The sequence below is a fragment of the Protopterus annectens genome, chromosome 3.part0 (genome assembly GCF_019279795.1).
Source record: "Protopterus annectens isolate FY-2018-M chromosome 3.part0, PAN1.0, whole genome shotgun sequence".
NCBI lineage: Eukaryota > Metazoa > Chordata > Ceratodontiformes > Protopteridae > Protopterus > Protopterus annectens.
Window position 1 is genome coordinate 1333977012 of NC_056731.1, and position 21382 is coordinate 1333998393.

Sequence of the window (21382 nt, forward strand, 5' to 3'; positions counted from 1 at the left end):
TCTCTCTCTTAAAACCCGGCTGCCTCATGGTTTTGGCATCTTTCCAGGCTTGCTAGTTGTTGCTGAAGCACCTACCAAGGGGAGAAAATGCTGAGAGATGAAAAGGAGCCACTTTTGTGATTTTAAGTATTTTCTTTTGATTTTTTGTTAAGATTTACTGCTTTGCTGCCTAATTTTTTGGCATTTTCCGGCTTGCTAAAGTTTATATCTGTATCAGAAAAAGTATTTAGAACACATCTAGAGCCTGTTTACTGCATTTCCTGTGTTGCACTTAATTTAAAATCTTTTTTTCTCTTAAAACTGCATTTTACCTGACTTTGGCCTAGCACTCAAGTGTGGGGTCATTTATTGCACTGCTGTGAATATTCTGCTACTTGTGTATCCCTGCTACCTTTAAACTAATACAAAAAAAGAAAAAAAACAAAAAATCTTGCTTTTTTCCCACTTTCTGAAATTTAAGAAAGTTCAGTTACAGATTTGCTGTTCTGAACTGTTTGTAAGTTTCTAGAAGGCCAGTGCTTGTTTGGGCTAAAGGGAAGTCTCTGTGTTCACCAGTGGCAGTGGTTAACACTGAACAGCCTGGACTGCCTAGAAGCTGTAGTTTTATTGGCCATTTTGGGTAAATTCTAAACTCCTTGATCTCTCTCTCTTAAAACCCGGCTGCCTTGTGGTTTTGGCATCTTTCCAGGCTTGCTAGTTGCTGCTGAAGCACCTACCAAGGGGAGAAAACACTGAGAGAAGAAAAGGAGCCACTTTTGTGATTTTAAGTATTTTCTTCTGATTTTTTGTTAAGATTTACTGCTTTGCCGCCTACTTTTTGGCATTTTCCTGCTTGCCAAAATTTATATCTGTATCAGAAACAGTATTTAGAACACATCTAGAGCCTGTTTACTGCATTTCCTGTGTTGGACTTAATTTAAAATCCTTTTTTTCTCTTAAAACTGCATTTTACCTGACTTTGGCCTAGCACTCAAGTGTGGGGTGATTTATTGCACTGTTGTGAATATTCTGCTACTTGTGTATCCCTGCTACCTTTAAACTAAAACAAAAAAAGAAAAAAAAATCTTGCTTTTTTCCCACTTTCTGAAATTTAAGAAAGTTCAGTTACAGATTTGCTGTTCTGAACTGTTTGTAAGTTTCTAGAAGGCCAGTGCTTGCTTGGGCTAAAGGGAAGTCTCTGTGTTCACCAGTGGCAGTGGTTAACACTGAACAGCCTGCCTGTCCCTGTAGGAGTGGTTACTGCCTAGAAGCTGTAGTTTTATTGGCCATTTTGGGTCAATTCTAAACTCCTTGATCTCTCTCTCTTAAAACCCTACAACTCTCTTTTTGTGTGGTTTTGCGCACTGAGCAGCGTCGGGCAGCGCCGCCTAAACAGGTTTAAACTATTCCAGGCTCCACAAAGTCTGCTCTTCATTTTTTCCTTAGGACTGTTCAAACTCTCAAAGTAATCACTCTATTATCTTTCTAAAGCCCTGCACTTGCTCAGCTCTTAAAAGGAAACACTAACTAATGAAAGCACTACACCCTCCTAGACTTCTCATAAGTATTAGGCTCCCGATTGGTCCTTCCTGATCAAGTGTAAAATCAGTTCCCTTTACTAATCTGATCAGTGAAAAACCAGTTCCCTATACTAATCTGGTATATCCAAAGGTCACTTTCAGGGTTACTCTCCAGTTCAGCTGGTGAATCTGGGAATTTTGAGGCAATGTTACAATTGCCTTATGTACACAGACAACCCTCTCCTCCTTCCAACAAACTGTAATACATGTGAGAGATGCAGTTACACAGCCAAACTGGAGGCAGAGCTCTCTCAACCCAAGACTGGCACAGTCAGTCAGAAGGAAAAGGTAATGGTGCTCACCACAAATCCAGTCTCACATAGAGCTATTGCATCTGCATACCCAACACATAAACACACAAAAACATACTCGGAGGCTCTAAATAAAAACCTGGCTATGCAGCAAAGACCTCCAAAGCAGATATCCAAGCAACAGACACCCCTCAACAATACCCATGAATCACATATCTCACAAAGTCAGTGTGCCTCACAGTCACAGCCCTTAAGGCTAAACAACACATCAAATACACTCATTATAGGGGACTCTATTGTCCGGCACACTGTCCCGCTCACAAGACTGAACAAGGAGAAGGTCACTGTAAGCTGCCTGTCGGGTGCCAGGATCCGCCACATAATGCAAGCACTCAAGTCACTCCAAAGCAAGTACAAATATGACTCCATCATTGTCCATGCTGGTGTGAATGACCTGAGACGTACCTCCCTGGACTAAATGAAAAGAGACATAGAGGAGCTCTCTGATCATGTAGCCCAGGCTGGTATGATCCTGACCTTAAGTAGCATCTTGCCTCACCAAGAATGATACCACAGTATAAAGACAAAATGATCAGTTTCAACAACTGGCTAACCTATTGGTGTCATTCAAAGGGGATCCAGTGTCTGTCAGCCTGGAATGACATGCTCGATAAGCCACGTTGCTTCGCTAGGGACGGCTTGCACCTGTCACCCTTAGGCTTTCATATACTGGCCAAGGCTCTTGCCACCCCCATAGTGCCTTTTTTAGGCAAGGCTCAAAGGACAAACCCACCTCCATAGACAACCCAAGGATAAAAAATTAAAGGTAATGCTACTCAATGCCAGAAGTCTAAACCTCAAGATGCACTCACTCGAGGCTCTCCTCAGTATGGAGAAAATCGATGTCTATGCAGTAACAGAAACCTGGTTCAAGGCTCCTGAGAGCACCCCAGCACTACCAGGTTATAACTCATACCATGCTTTTCGTCCCCAAAACTCGGACCGAAGCACAAAAAGAGGGGGAGTATCTATATTCATCAAGGATACCTACACCTCCAGGTTAGTGGCACTGCACGAAGCATTGGAAACCATCCATGTGCAACTAACAATGGGCAAAACTGCCTTTCAGTTTGTAGCCTGCTACACATCACCCTCCCTTTCACAGGAACCCCACTTTGCATTCCTGAGAACACTGGAGAATATGAAGGTCTCTCCAAACACTATGTTATTGGGTGACTTCAACTACCCAAACATTGACTGGGAAAACTACTCAAGCCCAAACACCCTCACCCAACGGTTCCTTGAATTTATAAACTCTAACATGATAGAACAACTGGTCACCACTCCCACAAGAGGGAACAACATATTGGACCTGTTCATCACCAACATGGGGACTCTATGTTCCACACCAGAGGTAAACCCCTCATTGGTAAGATCAGACCATAAACTAATTTCTCTGGACATCCATATCCCATCCCCACCCCCAGCCAAGGAAATCACTGTAAAGAATTTCTCAAAAGCTAACGTCACACTTCTCAAGACTGAGGTGGAATCCTTCAAAGCCCCCGGGCCAGAGGATAATACAACCCAATCTGCAGAATCCTTTACAATTGCATTCTATGAGCACCTGCAGGAATGCATGGATCGTGCTATCCCAAATAAAACCAAGACTCACTCCTCCAAAAACAGGAGACCTGTCTGGTGGACCCCGGCCATAAATAAGCTATAGAACAGAAGGAGGAAGCTACTACATGACAGAGCAAAATCCCAAAAAGGGAAGGCATCTCTGATCAGTATTAGCAAGAAACTACGAGCCCTCATAAAATCATCAAAGGCCAGTTTCGAAAGAAAAATTGCCCTAGACACTAAAGATAATCACAAGGCCTTCTTTAGTTATGTCAGGAATATGGGTGGAAACTCCCAGATATGCTCTGAATTGTTGCATAACGCTACAAAATATACCGAACCTACAGACATAGCCAACATCCTGGCAGACAGATTCAGTGCTAAACCCCCCCCCCCCCTTCTCCCTCAAAGGACCAAATGCCTGTCCCACCTGAATGTAACCTCTCTGACATCACAGATGCACAGGTGAAAGCTGCCCTCTCCAAAGCAAAAAACACAGCATCTATGGGACCGGACGGTGTCCCAGGCTATGTATTACATGAGCTCCAAGAAGAACTGTACCCTCACATTAAGTCACTGTTCAAACTTATCCTTACTACAGGATATGTACCCAAAGAATGGCATACAGCTACAGTGGTCCCAGTCCAGAAAGGTGGCATGACAACGGACCCCGGGAACTATCGCCCCATAAGCCTGACTAGTCTGGTCTGTAAGGCTATGGAGCGTATTATCATGGAACTCATAAACAAAGACATTGGGAGCCCCCAGACACTGAACCCTACCCAATTTGGCTTTGTTAAGGGCAGATCTTGCCTCTTAAACCTAGTTGATTTCTTTGAAACAGTTACCAAAGCCACAGATGAGGGCAAGGTAGTCCACACAGCCTACCTGGACCTCACAAAAGCCTTCAACACAATACCCCACTCAGGCATCATAAATAAGCTTACCAGCTTAAATATCAACCCCTATATCACAAGATGGTTTGCAAACTGGCTCAGGGATAGAACCCACATGGTCAGAATCGCAGGTGCCACGTCCGAATCCAAACCAGTTACAAGTGGCATCCCACAAGGCTCAGTTCTGGGAGCTCTCTTATTCGGTATATACTTCTCTGAGGTTCAGGCTAACACGGGGGGACTATGGCTGATAAACTTTGCAGATGACTGCAAACTGGGAGCTATAATCGACTCTCCAGCTGACACAAGCATCCTCCAAAAGGGTCTCACGGAGACGGATGCTTGGTGCCAGAACCACGGCCTTAAGCTAAATGCTAAAAAGTGCATAGTCATCCCCTTTGGGAAAAACAAAGTGCCCACAAATTACCACATAGGTGGTAATCCATTAAGTACGGAAGAAGTAATTAGAGATTTGGGGGCCAACATAGATAGTAATCTCTCCTTTGATAATCACATTGCCAAAGTGGTTAGAAAGACCTTCTATATAGCCCACCTTATCACGAAAGGGTTCGCTTCTAGATCAAGAGAGGTCATTGTGCCCCTCTACTCATCACTCATCAGGCCCATAATTGAATACAATGCCCCTTTTGGGATGTACCTTACCCGACACCTGCAGCAACTGGAGATACCAAAAAGTACCTCACCAAGAGGATCATGGGCTACAAACAGATGTCCTATGCAGCTAGACTAAAGAAACTCCAGCTCTACTCAGTTGCTTACCGCCTACTCAGAGGCGATCTATGCCTGACGTACAAAGCCATGTCTAACCCAGAATTAATGGACATGCTCCACCTCAAAAAATCCAAATCCCTTAGAGCTACATGCTCCAGGGACTTGAACCTCAGCACAAAAATAAATAGGACATGCTGGAGGGACAGATTCATTTCCCAGAGGCTCCCCTCACTCTGGAATAAAATACCAATTCATGTTAGACATAACCCCTCGCTGACCCTCTTCAAGCGAAATCTGGACGCGTGGATGGGAAATCAGAAATTCACCCCTGGGATCTCTTCTGTGTCCCTGCTTGACAGAGGCATGGTAAACTAATCTTAAAGGGCTACCTTCTGTGACCTACTATACAGAGGCACAGTAGGCTAATCTAGTAGGGAGGCGAAAGCCAAATACACTCGGGCTAGGCTTATAAATGCCCTAGGGCAGATAGCCTAGTATCTACCTTTAAACCTATGAATCTATAACTCATTTTCCAAGGCCCAGTTTAAACAGAAGCTGCATTTTTATTATGTTGTACAACATTCCAAAAATAAATAAATAAATCAATACATAAATGAAATGTTAATTTGCAACCCAAATAAAACCAAATGAAAAAAAAGAAGAAGAAATAAAAGAAAACAAATGTTAAGTAAATTGTGAGTAATCAATATCACCAAACTGATGCAGGAAAATTAGGATTGATACAAACTAATATAATCCCCCACTATGAAGCAACACTCCAAAGGACTGCTTGTTTCATTTTGCTCAGCTGACTGGCATGATGTCCAGAAGCATTATTTTACCTATATTTGTTACTACAATCTGAACTTTCAAGTACAGGTAAAGTCTCTCATTGTCCTTGGATTTTTGGATAGAGCTGAGCTGGAGAATACATTTGGCGTGTTAAAGGGCAGTTTTCCTGCTCTTACTACTGACAATACATGCATTCTTGGTAGACAAGGCAACATGATGCAAGAGCATGGCATCTGCTTTATTTAGCATCAGAATTTCCTCCATTAATTTGAACTGCTTCAGACCCTATGTCTAGGGGCTTGCTCATGATTAATTTTATTATGTAGTAACCTGGCAGAAATGGATTAGGCACTCACTGGGCTAAAGGGCCATTGGTCATTATGTCTTTTTTCCCCCCTTTTACAAAATGAACTGAATAAAGTGGGATTCTGTCAGAGAAGGGTTAATATGTGGGTCTATATCAGAACATAGAAGTATTAAAACCTCGAATGTTCTGATATCGAACACTATTCAGAGAACGCTAAGAATAGTGAAGCTGCAGAACAGCAAATTCTTTCCTCGGGAAAGAATTCGGTTGGCCGTTTCTGTGGCTCCGCTATTCTTAGCGCTGTGGTGGAAAGTTACAGGTTGGGTTCAGATAAGTGTGCGATTGTTTGTACGTTAGGGTGAGGGGCGGTTTAAGTGAGTTAGGGTTAGGGCGCAGGTTAGGTGAGTGTGCGATAGTGACGGACCTTAGGGTAAGGATTTGGGTTAAGGTAAGTGGGTAGATAGTAGTGTATGTTTAGTTTAGTGTAGCATTAGATGTAGGAATTTAAGTGTATGTGTGTGGTTGCTGTTTGTTTGATGTGCTTATGTTGTATGTATGTGTTTCAGAGCAGCAAATTTTTCCATGGGAAAAAATTAGCTTTTCTGAATGTTCAATATTTTCATGTTTAGATGTTTTGGGGCCGATAAAACAGCATTCGCTATTTTCATCTTTCGATAACGTGATATAAACGCTAGTATGTGGCTGTCAATCTACATGAAGGCACATTATTAAGGAGAAAAGACTAAGGAAGATATAAGGAAGTAGGTGCAGAGAGAAGGGTTTACTGTTGTGGAATTTCTGAAGAATTTAGCATATTTGAATGTATTATAATTTATTCTCCAGCTGGACTCTACTATTGTGGCTTTTTGCACTTTATTATAGTATAAAGCACTTCCATGTAATTTTTGCAAAAGTGATTTTACTTGATATGTGGTCTCTACTGTTGTTGATCACTGCCATTGTGTATATGTGTATGCGTGTATGCTCATGCATGTTGTTAATTTAACAGGAAATGGTAATTTCAGCAATGGGCTTTGTCAAGCAGGGCAAACTCAAACAACAAATGTAAATTTTAATTTGTAAATTACATTTTGCCCATAACATTTATGAGATTCTTTCAGCCTATTTTTATATTTGCATACCAAATGTAATTTATTGAATGAAGGGTTACCTCTGCATTGTTCCATTAATGTATGGTCTGAAGAAGGTCCTGCATTAACATCAGACAAACGTTTCCAGTCATCGTCAGCTGATCCCTGGATCATACCACAGATGTTTTCAAATTCAAAACTGCACTGGTCCATGAAGCTCAGTGATGAAGCTATAAAACAAATAATAAATATAAATTATTGACTGACTGGATATAAAAATGTATGTTCCTTTAGAAAGACAACAGTTTATGTATACTTCTCTTTGGAATTCTGTGATTTATGAAAATTATGAAAAGTTGATGGGTGGCCACAGTGGTGCAGCTGTTAGTGTTGCCGCTTCACAGCAAGAAGTTGTCCAATTTGATTCTCGGCTAGGGTGTCTTCTGTGCAGGGTCTGCATGTCTTCCCTGTGGTGATGTGGGTTTGCTCTGGTTTCATCCCAAAGACAAGCAGTAGGTGGATTGGACACTCTAAATTGGCCCTAGTTGTGAGTGTGTGCATTTGTGTTCCTTCTGTGGAAGGTTGGGCACTGGGCTGACAACTCAACACTGTAAAATTCCACTGCCAATCATGAGCAGACAGATGATCCACTGTGGTGACCCCTAATCGGGAAAAAGGATGAAAAGCTGACTTTTAGAACTAGAAAGTTACATGAAGAATGCAGTAAGTTGGAGTATTTGCATTGCTGACCAAAAATATTTCCATCTTAAAGACATTATTATTGTTCATATAGGTTCATAGATATGTACAAGGCTATTGACCATTGAGGCATTTATGAGCCTATCCATGCAACGAAAATGTATCCCACGAGTTATTGTGCCTTAGAAGTTATTTTAACTCATTCACTCCAACAGAGCTCATGAACTTTGCACTATAACTTCCAGTGGGTGGAGTCTAAGTCTTTTGACAGAATCAGATTATGTTCTTACATTTCTAACAAACGTTCATATCTCTGGAACCATTGGGGTTATGAAATAAGTATAAATGGCAAATTCTTCAGTTCAAACTATTTTTATAGTGGTATTATTCATTAGGTTCTAGATTTTAAACCAAATTTTATACGTCACAGTAAACAGAGTAACTATTACATTTGTAATATTTTGTAAACTGCTTACAATATCTCAACAACCTGTCACATACTGTCAGCAGTATTTTACTCATCTAGCTGAGAGCTTGCATTTAAGGCCAAGGAGTTAATATCCAGTTACGTGCAATAGACAGAGGTTAAATATTAATGCAGTGGAGTTTGCCATTGTGTAAGTTTTCGGATAACATTTTTTAAAACCTCGTACATACCATGGTTTTAGAATTATTGTTGCAAATATGAACAAGCAATATTTGACACCTAGAGGCATCATTAGGAGTTAACTATAGATGCACCTGGAGGCGTCACTTGGATGTAATGAGTTAATTAAAGGGAATATGTTAGGGCATGCGGGTGGCCACGGTGGTGCAGCAGTTAGCGTTGCCACCACACAGCAAGAGGTTCTCCAGTTAATTTCTCGGCTGGGGTACCTTCTGTGCAGAGTTTGCATGTCCTCCCTGTGGTGACGTGGGTTCCCTCTGAGTGCTCCAGTTTCCTCCCACATCCAAAAGACATGCTGTAGGTGGATTGGACACTCTAAATTGGCCCTAGGTGTGTGTGCATGTGTGTGCCTTCTGTTGAAGGTAGGGTACCAGGCTGGCAACTCGACACCGTAAAACTCCACTGCCAATTGTTCTGTGCACTGTTGTTCTGCTGTGGTGATCCCTAACTGGGATAAGCCAGAAGGCAATGATGATGATGTTAGTTAGGGCATGCTTTAACATTTCCTTCTTTCCATCAGAGACATAGGTGCCAGACCAGGGGTGAAGTCTTGATTTCCCATCCTCTGGTCTAGGTTGTGCTTAAATAGGTTTAGGGAAGGGCTCTTCTTCAAATGGATGGAAGTCTATTCCAGGGAATGGGGAATCTCTGAAATCCCTACCTGTCCCTCCAACATGTCCTATTTAAGTCACAAGCCAAGTTTAAATCCTTAGATCTAGTAGTTCAGGTGTTTCCCATTTTGTAGATATGTAAAAGTTCTATCAGAGCAGGAGCTAAGGATGCCTTGTCTCTCAGCAGTTTGTAGGAAACAAGAGTTTTAAAGATAAGGCTTTGAGGTGATCTGCATAGGGCACTGTGCTTACATCCTGCATTCTTTTTATGAGGAGCCTCTGTGGATATTGCAGTTGTTGCATGTGCCTGGTCAGGTACATACTGAAGGGGGGGTTATAGTCAGCGATGGGTTTGATGATTGCTGAGTTAAGTGAAATAGAATGATTTTTGATGATGGCTGAGTTGAGTGGTATAGAATGATTTTCTTACAACCTTAGACACATGTTGGTCGAAAGCCAGGTTACAATGTACATAAGTCCCGAAATCCCCAGTTACAGTGTCTACTTTTAGGGGTGTTTTATCAATGAGGTAGGTTCCCCAGGGTGGTTGATTTCCCAAAAGGTACTATTATGCATTTCTTGTAATTGAATTTTAATCCATGGGTTTGAAACCTGTGTTAGACCTTCCTGCAATATATTGGTATTTTGGGGGTGGGGAGTACTATGACTGTTCCGAGCTTGCAATAATCTGCAAACGTGGTAAGCCAGAAGCGCTGGACTTTGGCTTTGACTTCCAAAAAATAGATGCCAAAGAGGAGTGGACCCAGCACAGAGACCTGGAGGACTCCACTGGTCACTGGCCTCTTTGGGAAGTTGGTGTCTCTAATCCTAGCTTTCTCTGTTCTGTCTGTGAGCCAGCTGGCCATACAGTGAATTACATAGTGATTTATGTGTACTTCTGCAAGTTTGTTTACAATGCCTGAGTTGGGCATTGTATCAAATTGCCTTAGCTAGATCAAGGTAGGCAGCAGGCATTGATTTGTCCTCATCTATTATCTTGGTGACCTTCTTAAAGATGTCCAGTGGTTTAGTAGGCATGACCTGACTCTGACAAAAGCAAACTGGGGTGCGTTCAGTGTGTGAAGGTTTCCTATTTCATCATTAAACATTTTTATGATCATTTTTTACATGGCTTTGCATATGAGATTAGTCAGACTAATGAGTCTATAGTTCCAGGGATTCATTGATGGTCCGCCCTTGTGCATATAGATAACTGCTGCAGTCTTCCATTCACATTCTTGAAGAATGTGTGGAGGCTATGGTTGAATAGTGACACCAGTGGCCTTGATAGGTCATATTTCAGGCTATTTTGGAGGCATCATGGGATTTTATCAGGGCCCATTGAAGATGCATTCTTGGGGTTACAGAGCACATCTAAGACCTGTTTCCTATTGATAGTTGGAGTGATTCTGTTAGATGGTATTTTCTGGAAGATGGCTGGGAGTCTGAGGGAGTTAAAGTTGGAGATGAATTTGTCAGCCAGAAGATTTGCTATATCTCGTTGTTCTGTGAATGTGGCTCTATTTACCAACATTTCAGCATACTGTTGTGTGCTGCTTTTAAGGTTTCAGTCATAGCTAAGGAGGCCTTATAGTTGTCCTTGACCTGGGACACTATCTTTACCACAAAATGGGCTTTGTTGGACTTAATTACTCCCTTTAGTTATCTATTTAGTTTTTATCTTTTTTGGTGTTATTCTTCTTAATTTTAGCTATGACTTTTTTACTTTTGTTGTACAACCTGCTTAATTTTGGATTCTACCAGGGTAGTTTGTGTTTTGAGTTAGTTTTGGGCTGATAGGCAGAGCAACCTCTATGAAGTCATTGACATGGTTGCACAGAGAGTCTCTGAATAATTCAACATAGGCTACTGTGTTATCTGGGTTTGGGGGGTTGAAATTGTGGCAGGTTATCACTTAATGAAAACCAGTTTGTCTTGGAGTAGTTTCTAACTGACAGTGTTTGCTAGGGTTACCAAATTGATTCTTATTTTGAAGGAGACTGCTTTGTAGTCTGACCTTACCACAGAAGACACAGCACTGTGGAGGGGGGTGCAGCATTATTCCATATTTGTGGAGCACCAGGACCAATATGTTTTTATTTCTAGTAGGCATATAACTGGCTTAGGATGTCTGTGTTTACAAAGTCTAGGAATCTCTGTGCCTGCAAAATTGGGGTAAAATAGGATTCAAAGTTCATTGAGGGGCAATTAAGGTTTCCCATGGTTATGATATTTAGTTGAATTGTGAGCATCTCTGGTAGGTCTATGTATGAACTATGGGTTTCATGGGGTAGACAGTGTGACCTATTGCTTGCTAGGGTACAGTATAGGACTTCATCTATTGTAATTTGGGTGTGGAAGAACTCCAGTGCATTATCCTGTTTAACCAACCTACAGGTTTGCTTGCAATTGATGAAGATAGAGACATCTCTACCTTTAGTTCCTATCTATGTAGCTGCTGTTCTTAATGTGTGGAAGACATTGAAGCCTTTCACTGCTGGAGTACTTTCTGTAACTTTAAACTGTCTTGTTATGACATTGTATTGTGACACTTGTCAAACAATTTATTCTTGATTGCACAGGGAAAAAAAATCAAATTTATGATAATTTTAAGAAACAAATTTTCAATATTAACTACTGCAGTGGCAGTAGCTGCCATCCAAAGTATTTTCATACTGAAAATCCTCATTTCAATTAACCCAAGAACAGTATAAGTGGTTGATATAAATAAATACTAACTACAGGATGAATTCAAGTTGATAACAAATCAGTTGCATACTTGCATACATTTTCGTTGCATAATAAACTTGGCAAAAATACTGAAGGCATGACTGTGATTCTGACCTATATTTACCATCCCTGAAAAAATACACCCTTTTCATTTATTTAATGACTGATAAAATATTTAAGATACATTACTAATAAATATTAAAGCATCATACATTATTAAACAAGGGTTTTCAAAACAATAGGTAAGCAAAACAAAAAGTTCATTGGTTGCTACTAAAACCCCCTGTATTCTGGTAATGCAAGGTCAAGGATGCCACGCCTCCCTTGCAGCTCTGAATAAACACCATCCTCTTCAGGTTAGAGAAGCTGTAAGACATCCAGACCTCCTGGGTCTCATCTAAAATATTTCCCAACCATTCTTACACCCTATTTTTGATTCTCAGGCATACTATCCCCTCCGAATAGAGAAATAAATAATAATACCAGCATTTCTCTTCTGACTTGCTATCACATCATATACACCTACTGCTCTATCCTTTGTCACTTTATAAATAAAGACTGGCAGTTGCTAATTATCATCTACCACTGTAAAAGGGAAAAAACACTCAACAGGCATGACCCCATTAGTACTGATCTAATAATCCCCCATAACAATGTGCTTCTACTACATAGTTCATGTTTCTAACTTACCTCTTGCTTCCAATACTCAATGAGAATCCAATGAAAATCCAATGACAGCATCCCCTCTACCTAAAAGACTGCTGAACATCTGATGCTCATGAAATAGAATAAATACCATTTATACTTCCAGGACTGTTGCGATCAAATCATAGTATCACACAATAATCCAGTAAGCAAACTTATATTGCCTAGATATGCTCCTGATACTAAGTCAAAACTAGGACTACTATCACTTCATTCTACCCCTGTTTACTAGCAACAAAAGCACCTAATAAAGTTACTAATCTCAGTATTATTGGACCAATGAGCCTCTTAATAAAATTATACTATACGATGAAAGTTAAGTTCCCAGTGGTCACCCATTAGATATCTTCATCTCAAGTGACCTAGTTTCACACATTATGATTGATTTCAAATTAAGCTTATTCTGATGATCTTCCTCATCCTCAAATATTCCTTCATTTGACCCAGTTGAAAGAAACTAGAAAGTGGGAGGCAGGAGAAAGAAAATAGTGGGTAAAAAAAACGAGAAGAAAAAAACAAACAGGCATCTTTCCACACTGACCATCTCAGCTGAGGGGAATCAAGTTAAGAGCCCATTCCAATATAAACTCCAAGAGGTATAAAGGAAGAAAAGGGTTATTTACAAAAGTCCATATAGTAATCCTGGTGTAAACAAACTCTGTTTTCTGGAATTTAATGCAGTCTTACAGTCATATCCATCAAATCATGTCCATAATATTTCCCAGTTTCAGCATTGTGAGGCCACAGCTTCTCAGCTGCCTGTTACTTCATGGGGATATTAGGTGCTGATAGCTCATATTTCATCCTTTTTCCTGCCTCTGTTTCCTCCACATTACATGAACAGCCCAGTTTGCTTCATACTTTCCATTCTGAATTGGGGTCCTTAAGGGCCACCTAACCCTTCCATCTCATTACTCAAAAAGGATAGTGATAATGAGTACCTGCTTTTATCCCCCTCTTATCATCAGGTGTCAGAATTGGCTTCAAAGTCTTCCTGTGCTCTGTTACTATGCCTGAGTAATCATGATCAAAGGGTATCCTGACTCCATTGTAATATAAAAGTATTTCTGCAAGTGCTACTCTCAAGATAAGCTTCTTTTAACTATTAGACAACATTTCAAGACCATCAGCCACGGCCTACTACTAGGATTATTTGGCTTAGTTGCTAACAGGAAGTGTGTTCTTTCTGTTTGGAATGCCTCAAAATCTTTATGAATAAAATCAGTTGTTAGTTCTGTAGAAAACTGATTACGTCTTTCCCTTCAGTGTTCTCTGGCAGTGGTGCAGAGATGAATGTTGCCTCACAGCAAGAGGTTTTCCAGTTCAATTCTCAGACAGGCTGCTTTCTGTGTGGCTTCTGCATGTCCTTCCTGTGTTGGCATGGGTTTCCTCTGGGTACTCTGGTTTCATCCCACATTCCAAAGACATGTGTCTGGAGTGTTTCTCCCTGGGCCTCTGCTAAAAATAGGCAATCTCCTAGTCAGACTTTCCTTGTCAACAAATGTTAAATAAAATAAAATAATAAACAAAAATATGGAATTCAGAATCCTACCATGATTTTCCAACTAATCATATTTCAATAGTAAGGACTGCACTTGATTTCTCAATCAATCGTTCTGCAGCTGTAGCTCCTTCAGTCACAAATCCTGGTCATTCAAAACAGCTGAAGGTGAGTTTCATGGGAAGCCAGCTTTGTGACAGATCCTTCTGTTGCTGGCAAAAAATAAAAATCTTTACAACTGAGCAGAGCATGCACAGTCTCTGCATTACTTGGCTTAACAGTACAGCACTTAAATGTTCTCTCTGTTCTTCTCCAGATGTTGATATAATCATCCCTATTTATAGACATGGCTCAGGCACAACAACTCCAGGCAGCCTCTTCAAATGGCACAGTTCCTTCACTCCTACTATTGATCTTCTTGCCTTTGGCCTTACACAACCATTAACAAAATCAAACTAATGTCTATTCCCCTTGTGAAATTCTTTACTGAAGATGAATATGCAGGAGATTGGGAGTCTTGCAGTTTTGCTGATCAGCTCCTCTTTGCCGTAACAGAAGTCCACCAGGTTGGGGAGTTTCTTCTTTACCTATATTATTTTTTTCTTCATATTGCCTTCTGGCCATCATCCTCCATAGTATATGTCACAAAGGCAGCCATCAGCAATTTCAAGGTTAGGTCTTTAGCTCACTCCCCATGGCTGATATGATCACAGCAGGGGCAGTCTGTGGAATCACTTATAGCATATTGTCAAATGGTAAGAGAAAATAAGAGCACCTGGCAAATATCCCCATGGGTACACAAAGGATTCCATACTTTGCACAGAAGGGAACCCTGCTGGCAACCAAACTGTAGAACCAAGTGTTGTGAAGGAGTAACATTAAATGTTTCTGCACTGTGTCACCCTGTTGCAGTGTTGCAATTGCTAATTTTCATTGCAACTATAGCTGAATTACTTCTCTGTTCATTGCAACTATAGCTGAATTACTTGTCTGTATCTCTAGATATATATATTTCAAATTTTGTCTTTCATTTTTTCACAATATTTTTCAGTGTTTAATGCATATTTTTTAGCATAATAATATTCATTACCACTGTCAATTGTGAATTTTTGCTGATGACAGCACCTGTTTTGTTTTTAATCCTGCTGTAATAAAATATGATACAGTAGTTTTATGTATTTAAGTAATTAAAACAAACAAAAAAATACATATATGTATATATATATATATATATATATATATATATATGTCTACTATGTTTTGCTGAACTAATACTTTAACGAATGCCAAATAGCCGAACCCCAGTTTAACGAATATACACTTAACTGAAAACGGACTATTGTGGACTACATGTCCAGTAAACACAAAATCACAAAAAAAACCCCACTACAAACATATTTGCAGGGGGGAAAGCCCCCTGCATCCCCCACATCCCCGCTACTTATATATACTAACTCTGAGATTGCACTACAGTGGGAAAAAGTGTATATTTCCTTATCTTCACTGAACTGCAATCTATAACAACAACCCCTCTCAGCATTTTAAGTACCCCTCCTATTACATAGCTTAACAAAAGTAAAAAAACACCGCACCTGTACTACCAGACGATGCTGATCATTCTCCCTGCAAATGGCCATGATAGTCTGTTTTCGGTTAAGTGTACATTCATTAAACTAGGGTTCGGCTATGTGGCATTTGTTAAAGTGTTATTCCGGTAAAACATAGAAGACCCATATATGTATGCATATATATATATATATATATATATATATATATATATATATATATATATATAAATTTTAAGGCATGGGTAAAGCAAAACAGCTACATAGTGTCAACATTATAGTAATATGCTAACTGAAAAGAGTGTAAGCTCTCAAACTCTCACTGCCATAACTTCAGCCATGTATTCTCTGTTTCAGTGCTGTTCTTTCTGATCAAGTCATATCTAAATGGGTCAAACTTGAAAATGAGAGTTAAGAAGATTAACGGGGTAAGATAGAATGATGACATGCAGTCATTCATTCGTTAATTCAGTCACTGATACCTATCCAATCATAATCAGACACATGGAGGATATGGAGTCTACCTGGCAACCAAATAACAACAATTACTGCAGGACAGGATGCTAGTCCATTGCAGAAGGCACATACACAAACACATACACATACTCTCTCTCTCTCTGTCAGACACAACAACTAGAAGATCATCCAATTCACTTACTGGATCTGATAAAATCCTCAAGTGAACATGCAGAATCCACATAGCAGGCATCCCAGCTAAGACTCAAACCTGTGAACCAAGCACTATGGAGTAGGAGTGCTCACCACTACACTAATCTATGGAGCATGCCCATGAAGAACATGATTAGTGTCATGATTAATTCAAGATTAGAAGTGACAGTATTAATGTATGCTGATGAAATCAATGCTGACAGATGTTTGATATAATCAATTATATGCATGGTTTTACTTATGGAAGTAAATTTGTTGATGGTAACACTGAAGAACTGAGAAATGTGATGAAGATGTCAAATGCTTAAGTTGAATAACTGTTTATGTATATCTGTTACTGCAGGGTGATTATACAAGTGGAGTACATTAAAGATGAAAGGATATAGATGTATTCAAGCATCTAGTACACACGGGTACACAGTGGTCTTTTATCAGTGTGGTGCTCATTATGTAGAGTCAGAGGACCATGATTCCTGTCAGCTATTACAGATAGCATTTAGTATTAGTAGAGTGGTAGAGAAGGTCATGTGTAATGATAGCTCTGGAGGGTAAGGTCTGGAGGCATTTAGTGTCAGTAAAGGGTAATGCACCCTCCAGATTTTGTAACAGAACATGTTTATAAGTATACAAAATATAGGTTTAAAGTGGACAGTACAGGGAAAGGATAGAAGGAGTCAGGCAATTTTCCACACTACTGAAGGATATGGCTATTTCTTTAGGCATTAATGTTGAGCACAGAGAATTGTCATGCTGTGCTCTACTGTTTGTGGAACTAAGTGACTAAAGTACTTTGTGTGGTATCAGTTCACATGAAGCTGCCACGAGTTTAACAGTTTAGAATAATAATATGATTTTTATGTTGGAATTTGCCAACAGTCAGTGTTGTTAGTTTATCCAATCAGAAACTCTCAGTTACATAAAGAACAGCACAAACCGATGGGTTGTCAAAGGTTACAATGTTAAAACGCAATACAAAGGGGGACAAAAAGACTACTTTGTATGTATGGAAATTGCAGGTGCTCTAAAGAAATAATGACAAGTGTCTTTACCTTGTAAGTGCAATTAGATAAATAACTATGGAACAGACTCACTACTTCTAATATCTTAGATTACCTAAGGCGTAAATTATGTTCACTGAGTCTTGTCCTTCCTCACAAGCTCCATGCTACATAGCAATATTAGTGTGAAAATACAACATACTGACAGACATAAAAAACTCTTTCTAGATGGAGCAAAACAATGTCAAAATATAGCCAGAAATTCAGTAGTACTTATGTTATTATCAAACTCCTAGCCTAGGTACAGCATATGAATTACATGTTAATATTCCTAAACTTTTGCAGTCAAATCAAATGAGTACATGTAAAACAACAGCTCTGGTGTTTTTAGCTTGTTGCCTATTTTTTCTGGGGTTTACATCTGTTCATCATTTATGCCAAGTAAATCACTGTGTAAAAAACATTTCTCTGTCTTTTATGAGACGTGCTAACTTCTAAACAGTTTATGCAGACTTCTTATGGTAGACACTTGAGGGGCATGATTCTACTTAGAACAACATGGCATAAGTCATTATAGATACTATACAACATGTATTAAAAATATATAGCAAATTGCAAGTTAAGGGTTTTGATTATGTAGTTAAGCACAAGAAATACAAGAAAATAATAAAGAAATATGGGGTTAAAAATAACAAAATTATTAACAAAGTGAGAAATTAAGAAACTGAAAGGTCAGCTTTTGGAACTGCTGGGAAAATAAGATGATATGATAAAAACAGTGGGGGTGGTATGTGGAAAAAAAGGTAAGCTACAATGGATAATGGAAGGATGTGGCTGTTAAAGAAAGGAGAAAATTATTAGGTAAAATAGTAAGTCAAATGATTTTTTTCTGGGGAATGACATATGAAGAAATCCTTGTAAAGGTATAAATATAATTTACAAGTTATGAGATGTACTGATAATTAAGTGTAACAGGATGGAAAACATTTGGGAGCGTGCATTTTTATATTGCAAAGGGTAAAGAAAATATGAAAAAAATGGAAGAAGAGTTGATTATTAAAGGTTTAGGGAAATAAGTGATGTAATACAGTATAGGTATTATGAAAAACAATGAGGTCATGCAAACAATACAATGAGGAAGTTGTGTGTTATTTGAAAGTTATGCGTTGAATGATATAAGGTGTATAATGTGTAACAAAAATGGAATGGTGAAGAGTTTATAGTGTGTAAGAAGAAAAATTTAGTATGATAAAATGAGTTAAAAGAAAAATGGCTCAAGTAAATATGTTATATATTACTGTTTGAAAGCAGGAGCTAATGACTGAGGAGAAATATAGTTTTGTTTGTTATATAGTTTAAAGTTTTTAAAAGTAGCCCCAAAGTCATATATTTTACCTACACCTGAGCTGCCATTAACTCAAGCAGAAGTTACCTCACTTCCAAGGAATGGAACCTCAGGAATCTAGCACCCTTTAGGCTTAATAACACTGTCAGAAGTGGACATTTCATCTAAGCCCTTGGTTTGGGGATAGAACACTAAGCCTTCTTTGTCTTTCTGCTGCCAAAGGGGAGTGTGTTACCTGCTGAACATTCAACACTGTTCGGTTTCCCCACATGTTATCTGTATGGACATATGTTCTTGAAATGAGTAAAAAAACACCTGTAGTTAAGGAATTGAAGAGAAAGCTAATAGTGTATTCTGGATCTAAACCTTTTCCAAATAAGGCTTTATCACAAAACAGAGTGTGACAAGAGTGCACATTTACCGCATTATGTATGAAAGAAATTTGACAACTCATTTGACATGACTAAATATTTCAAACCATGTAATATCAAACATCAAGGGTGCTGGGAACATGAAGAAAAACTTCTAAAATTATTTTAAGAAATTTATTAAAGATCCCAAAAATGAATGCCTACTAAGTTATTCATAATCTCACAATCATTAGTGCTATCTCATTTTTCAACAAGGCTGTGCTTATTTATTTTTCTATTTACTTATTTATTTGCTTTTATTTACTGAGTAGGTCAGACTGGATTATATTGCCCATTTTTATGTGAGGTTTGGGGAGAAAAGCTCTAAGAAATAGTTGATGTAATCTGATTCTGTGGCACAGGGAACAGATTCTTGACTGCCTCCCAAATGATCAGGGTTTGACTAGCAGCCCCAGCACTGGACCAGCCAAGCAGGGAAGCAGAGGAGGAAGAAGAATGAAGGGGCGTGTCTGACTTGCCTCTACTAAGGTGAAAGGGAGGGGTTGTGTGCACTTGGGAGATACAGCAGGTGGTGCTAACTTCCTTGTGGACACAGGAAACTTAGTGTTCATGCCTCAGGATAGGGGAGAATTGCATAGCAAGAGTTTATCTTGCCAAAGTGAGGTGATGTCCTCTGCTGTCATTCCATTTTATGCCCCTTCCCTATGCCTCACCAGGTGTGTGCAGTAGGGACAGGGGAAACCAAAGAAAAGAAACATTGAACCCCACCTGTAGCTATCTGAATGACAGCTCTCCCAGCTGACTTTTACCACAATGCCAAGGAATAAATGGGAAAACTGGACTTGAGAGGCTGATGATTGATAGTCAGTGGGGCCAAGGAGTGAAAAGAAGAAAAGAAGACTAGTAGCTGTACAACATAATAAAGTTTAAATAAACTCTGAAGAAAGGACGGTGTACAAAAATAATGAAATTCATTAAAACGAAATAAGCAGGGATGGTCATGCAGAGATATAGAGAGGAGGGTGTAAGTTCTAAGACGTACACTGCAGGACATAACTGGGGCAGGGAATTATCACTATATATGAAGCAGCATTGTTAAACAGTGAAGAGTATTAAAATATGTGAGTTAAGGTAATGTACTATGTTTCTATATTCACACTGGTACGTGAGCTATTAGGAGAACAATAGCATATAGGTTTCTCATGAGAGGAGTGCAATAAATTCACTTCAATAAGGCATAAAAAGGCCAGTTGAGGAGAAATTGCTTAGTAAGTGAGAAGAGGAAATCTTGAGTATTTGGGTATTTTTATCTTGGATAGTGAGAACAGCTGCTGATTCTAGTGTGGTTCAGATGTACTTTGAGGTTGGATTTTAAAACAAGGAGGTTATTTGATGGTGAAGGGAATACTGTTCCATAGTTTAGCTATGCTCAGTGTACATAAGGAATCCCCATCTTAGATGTTGAATTTTGGGGGGTTTCTATTAGATGTTGATCCTTTGACCGAAGATTCCTTTTGGTTATGTATCATTTTATTATTTACTGATGGCTCAGGTGTTTGAGATGGTTTAGTATTTAATGTGCTTTTATGAGCTGCGTATATGGCAGGTCTTGCCAGTTCAGGTTACATGGGGCTATGTAGTGACATGTTTTAATTTCAGGTTGGATACAAATTTGCTTATTTTACTATAGTTCTATTCAAGCTTGTTCATTAATGTAGTTTGAAGATCTATGAAAGCTACAGAGGCATACAGCAGGCTTGGAAAGGAGAGGATGCTGCAGTTATTATCCAGACCCATTGTCATGCCAGCCATGATGATCTAAATTTAACTTGTTGCTCCAAAAGCAACCCACTGCAGTTCCACCAACATGGGATATAGATTGTGCATATGTCTAAAGGCTAGATGCCATCTACATTGGTCTAGTCTATGCCAGACAATACAGTCCCCAATATTTATAAAATATGGAGCAAATTTTCAGAAAATGTATTGTTTTCTATATGTTTAATAATAAAAGATAGTATTGAAGAAACCAATGTATCCTTTTATGTCCTTTGCAAAATAAAGACAGTGCAAAAGGAACCCAGTTTATTCCCAGAAGCTAGGTATGACATTGGACATTCTCATCTGAACATAGTAACGTAGGACACTATTATCTGGGGAATTCCCTTATCCATGATATACTGCTAAATACATTATTGCACAAAAGACATTATATCACAAGTATGCAAACATATCTCTATGGCTATGACACTAAGAAGTCAATATTT

At 39.2% G+C, this 21382-nt stretch overlaps 1 protein-coding gene across 1 annotated transcript in view; it reads right to left on the reverse strand.

Moving 5' to 3' along the window:
- Positions 1-21382, reverse strand: part of LOC122797063 (meprin A subunit beta-like) — a 577824-nt gene that overhangs the window by 334427 nt on the left and 222015 nt on the right. Inside the window, exon 5 of the mRNA XM_044065839.1 lies at positions 7335-7484. Coding sequence (XP_043921774.1) covers positions 7335-7484 — 150 coding nt within the window. The remainder of the gene's footprint in view (positions 1-7334; positions 7485-21382) is intronic.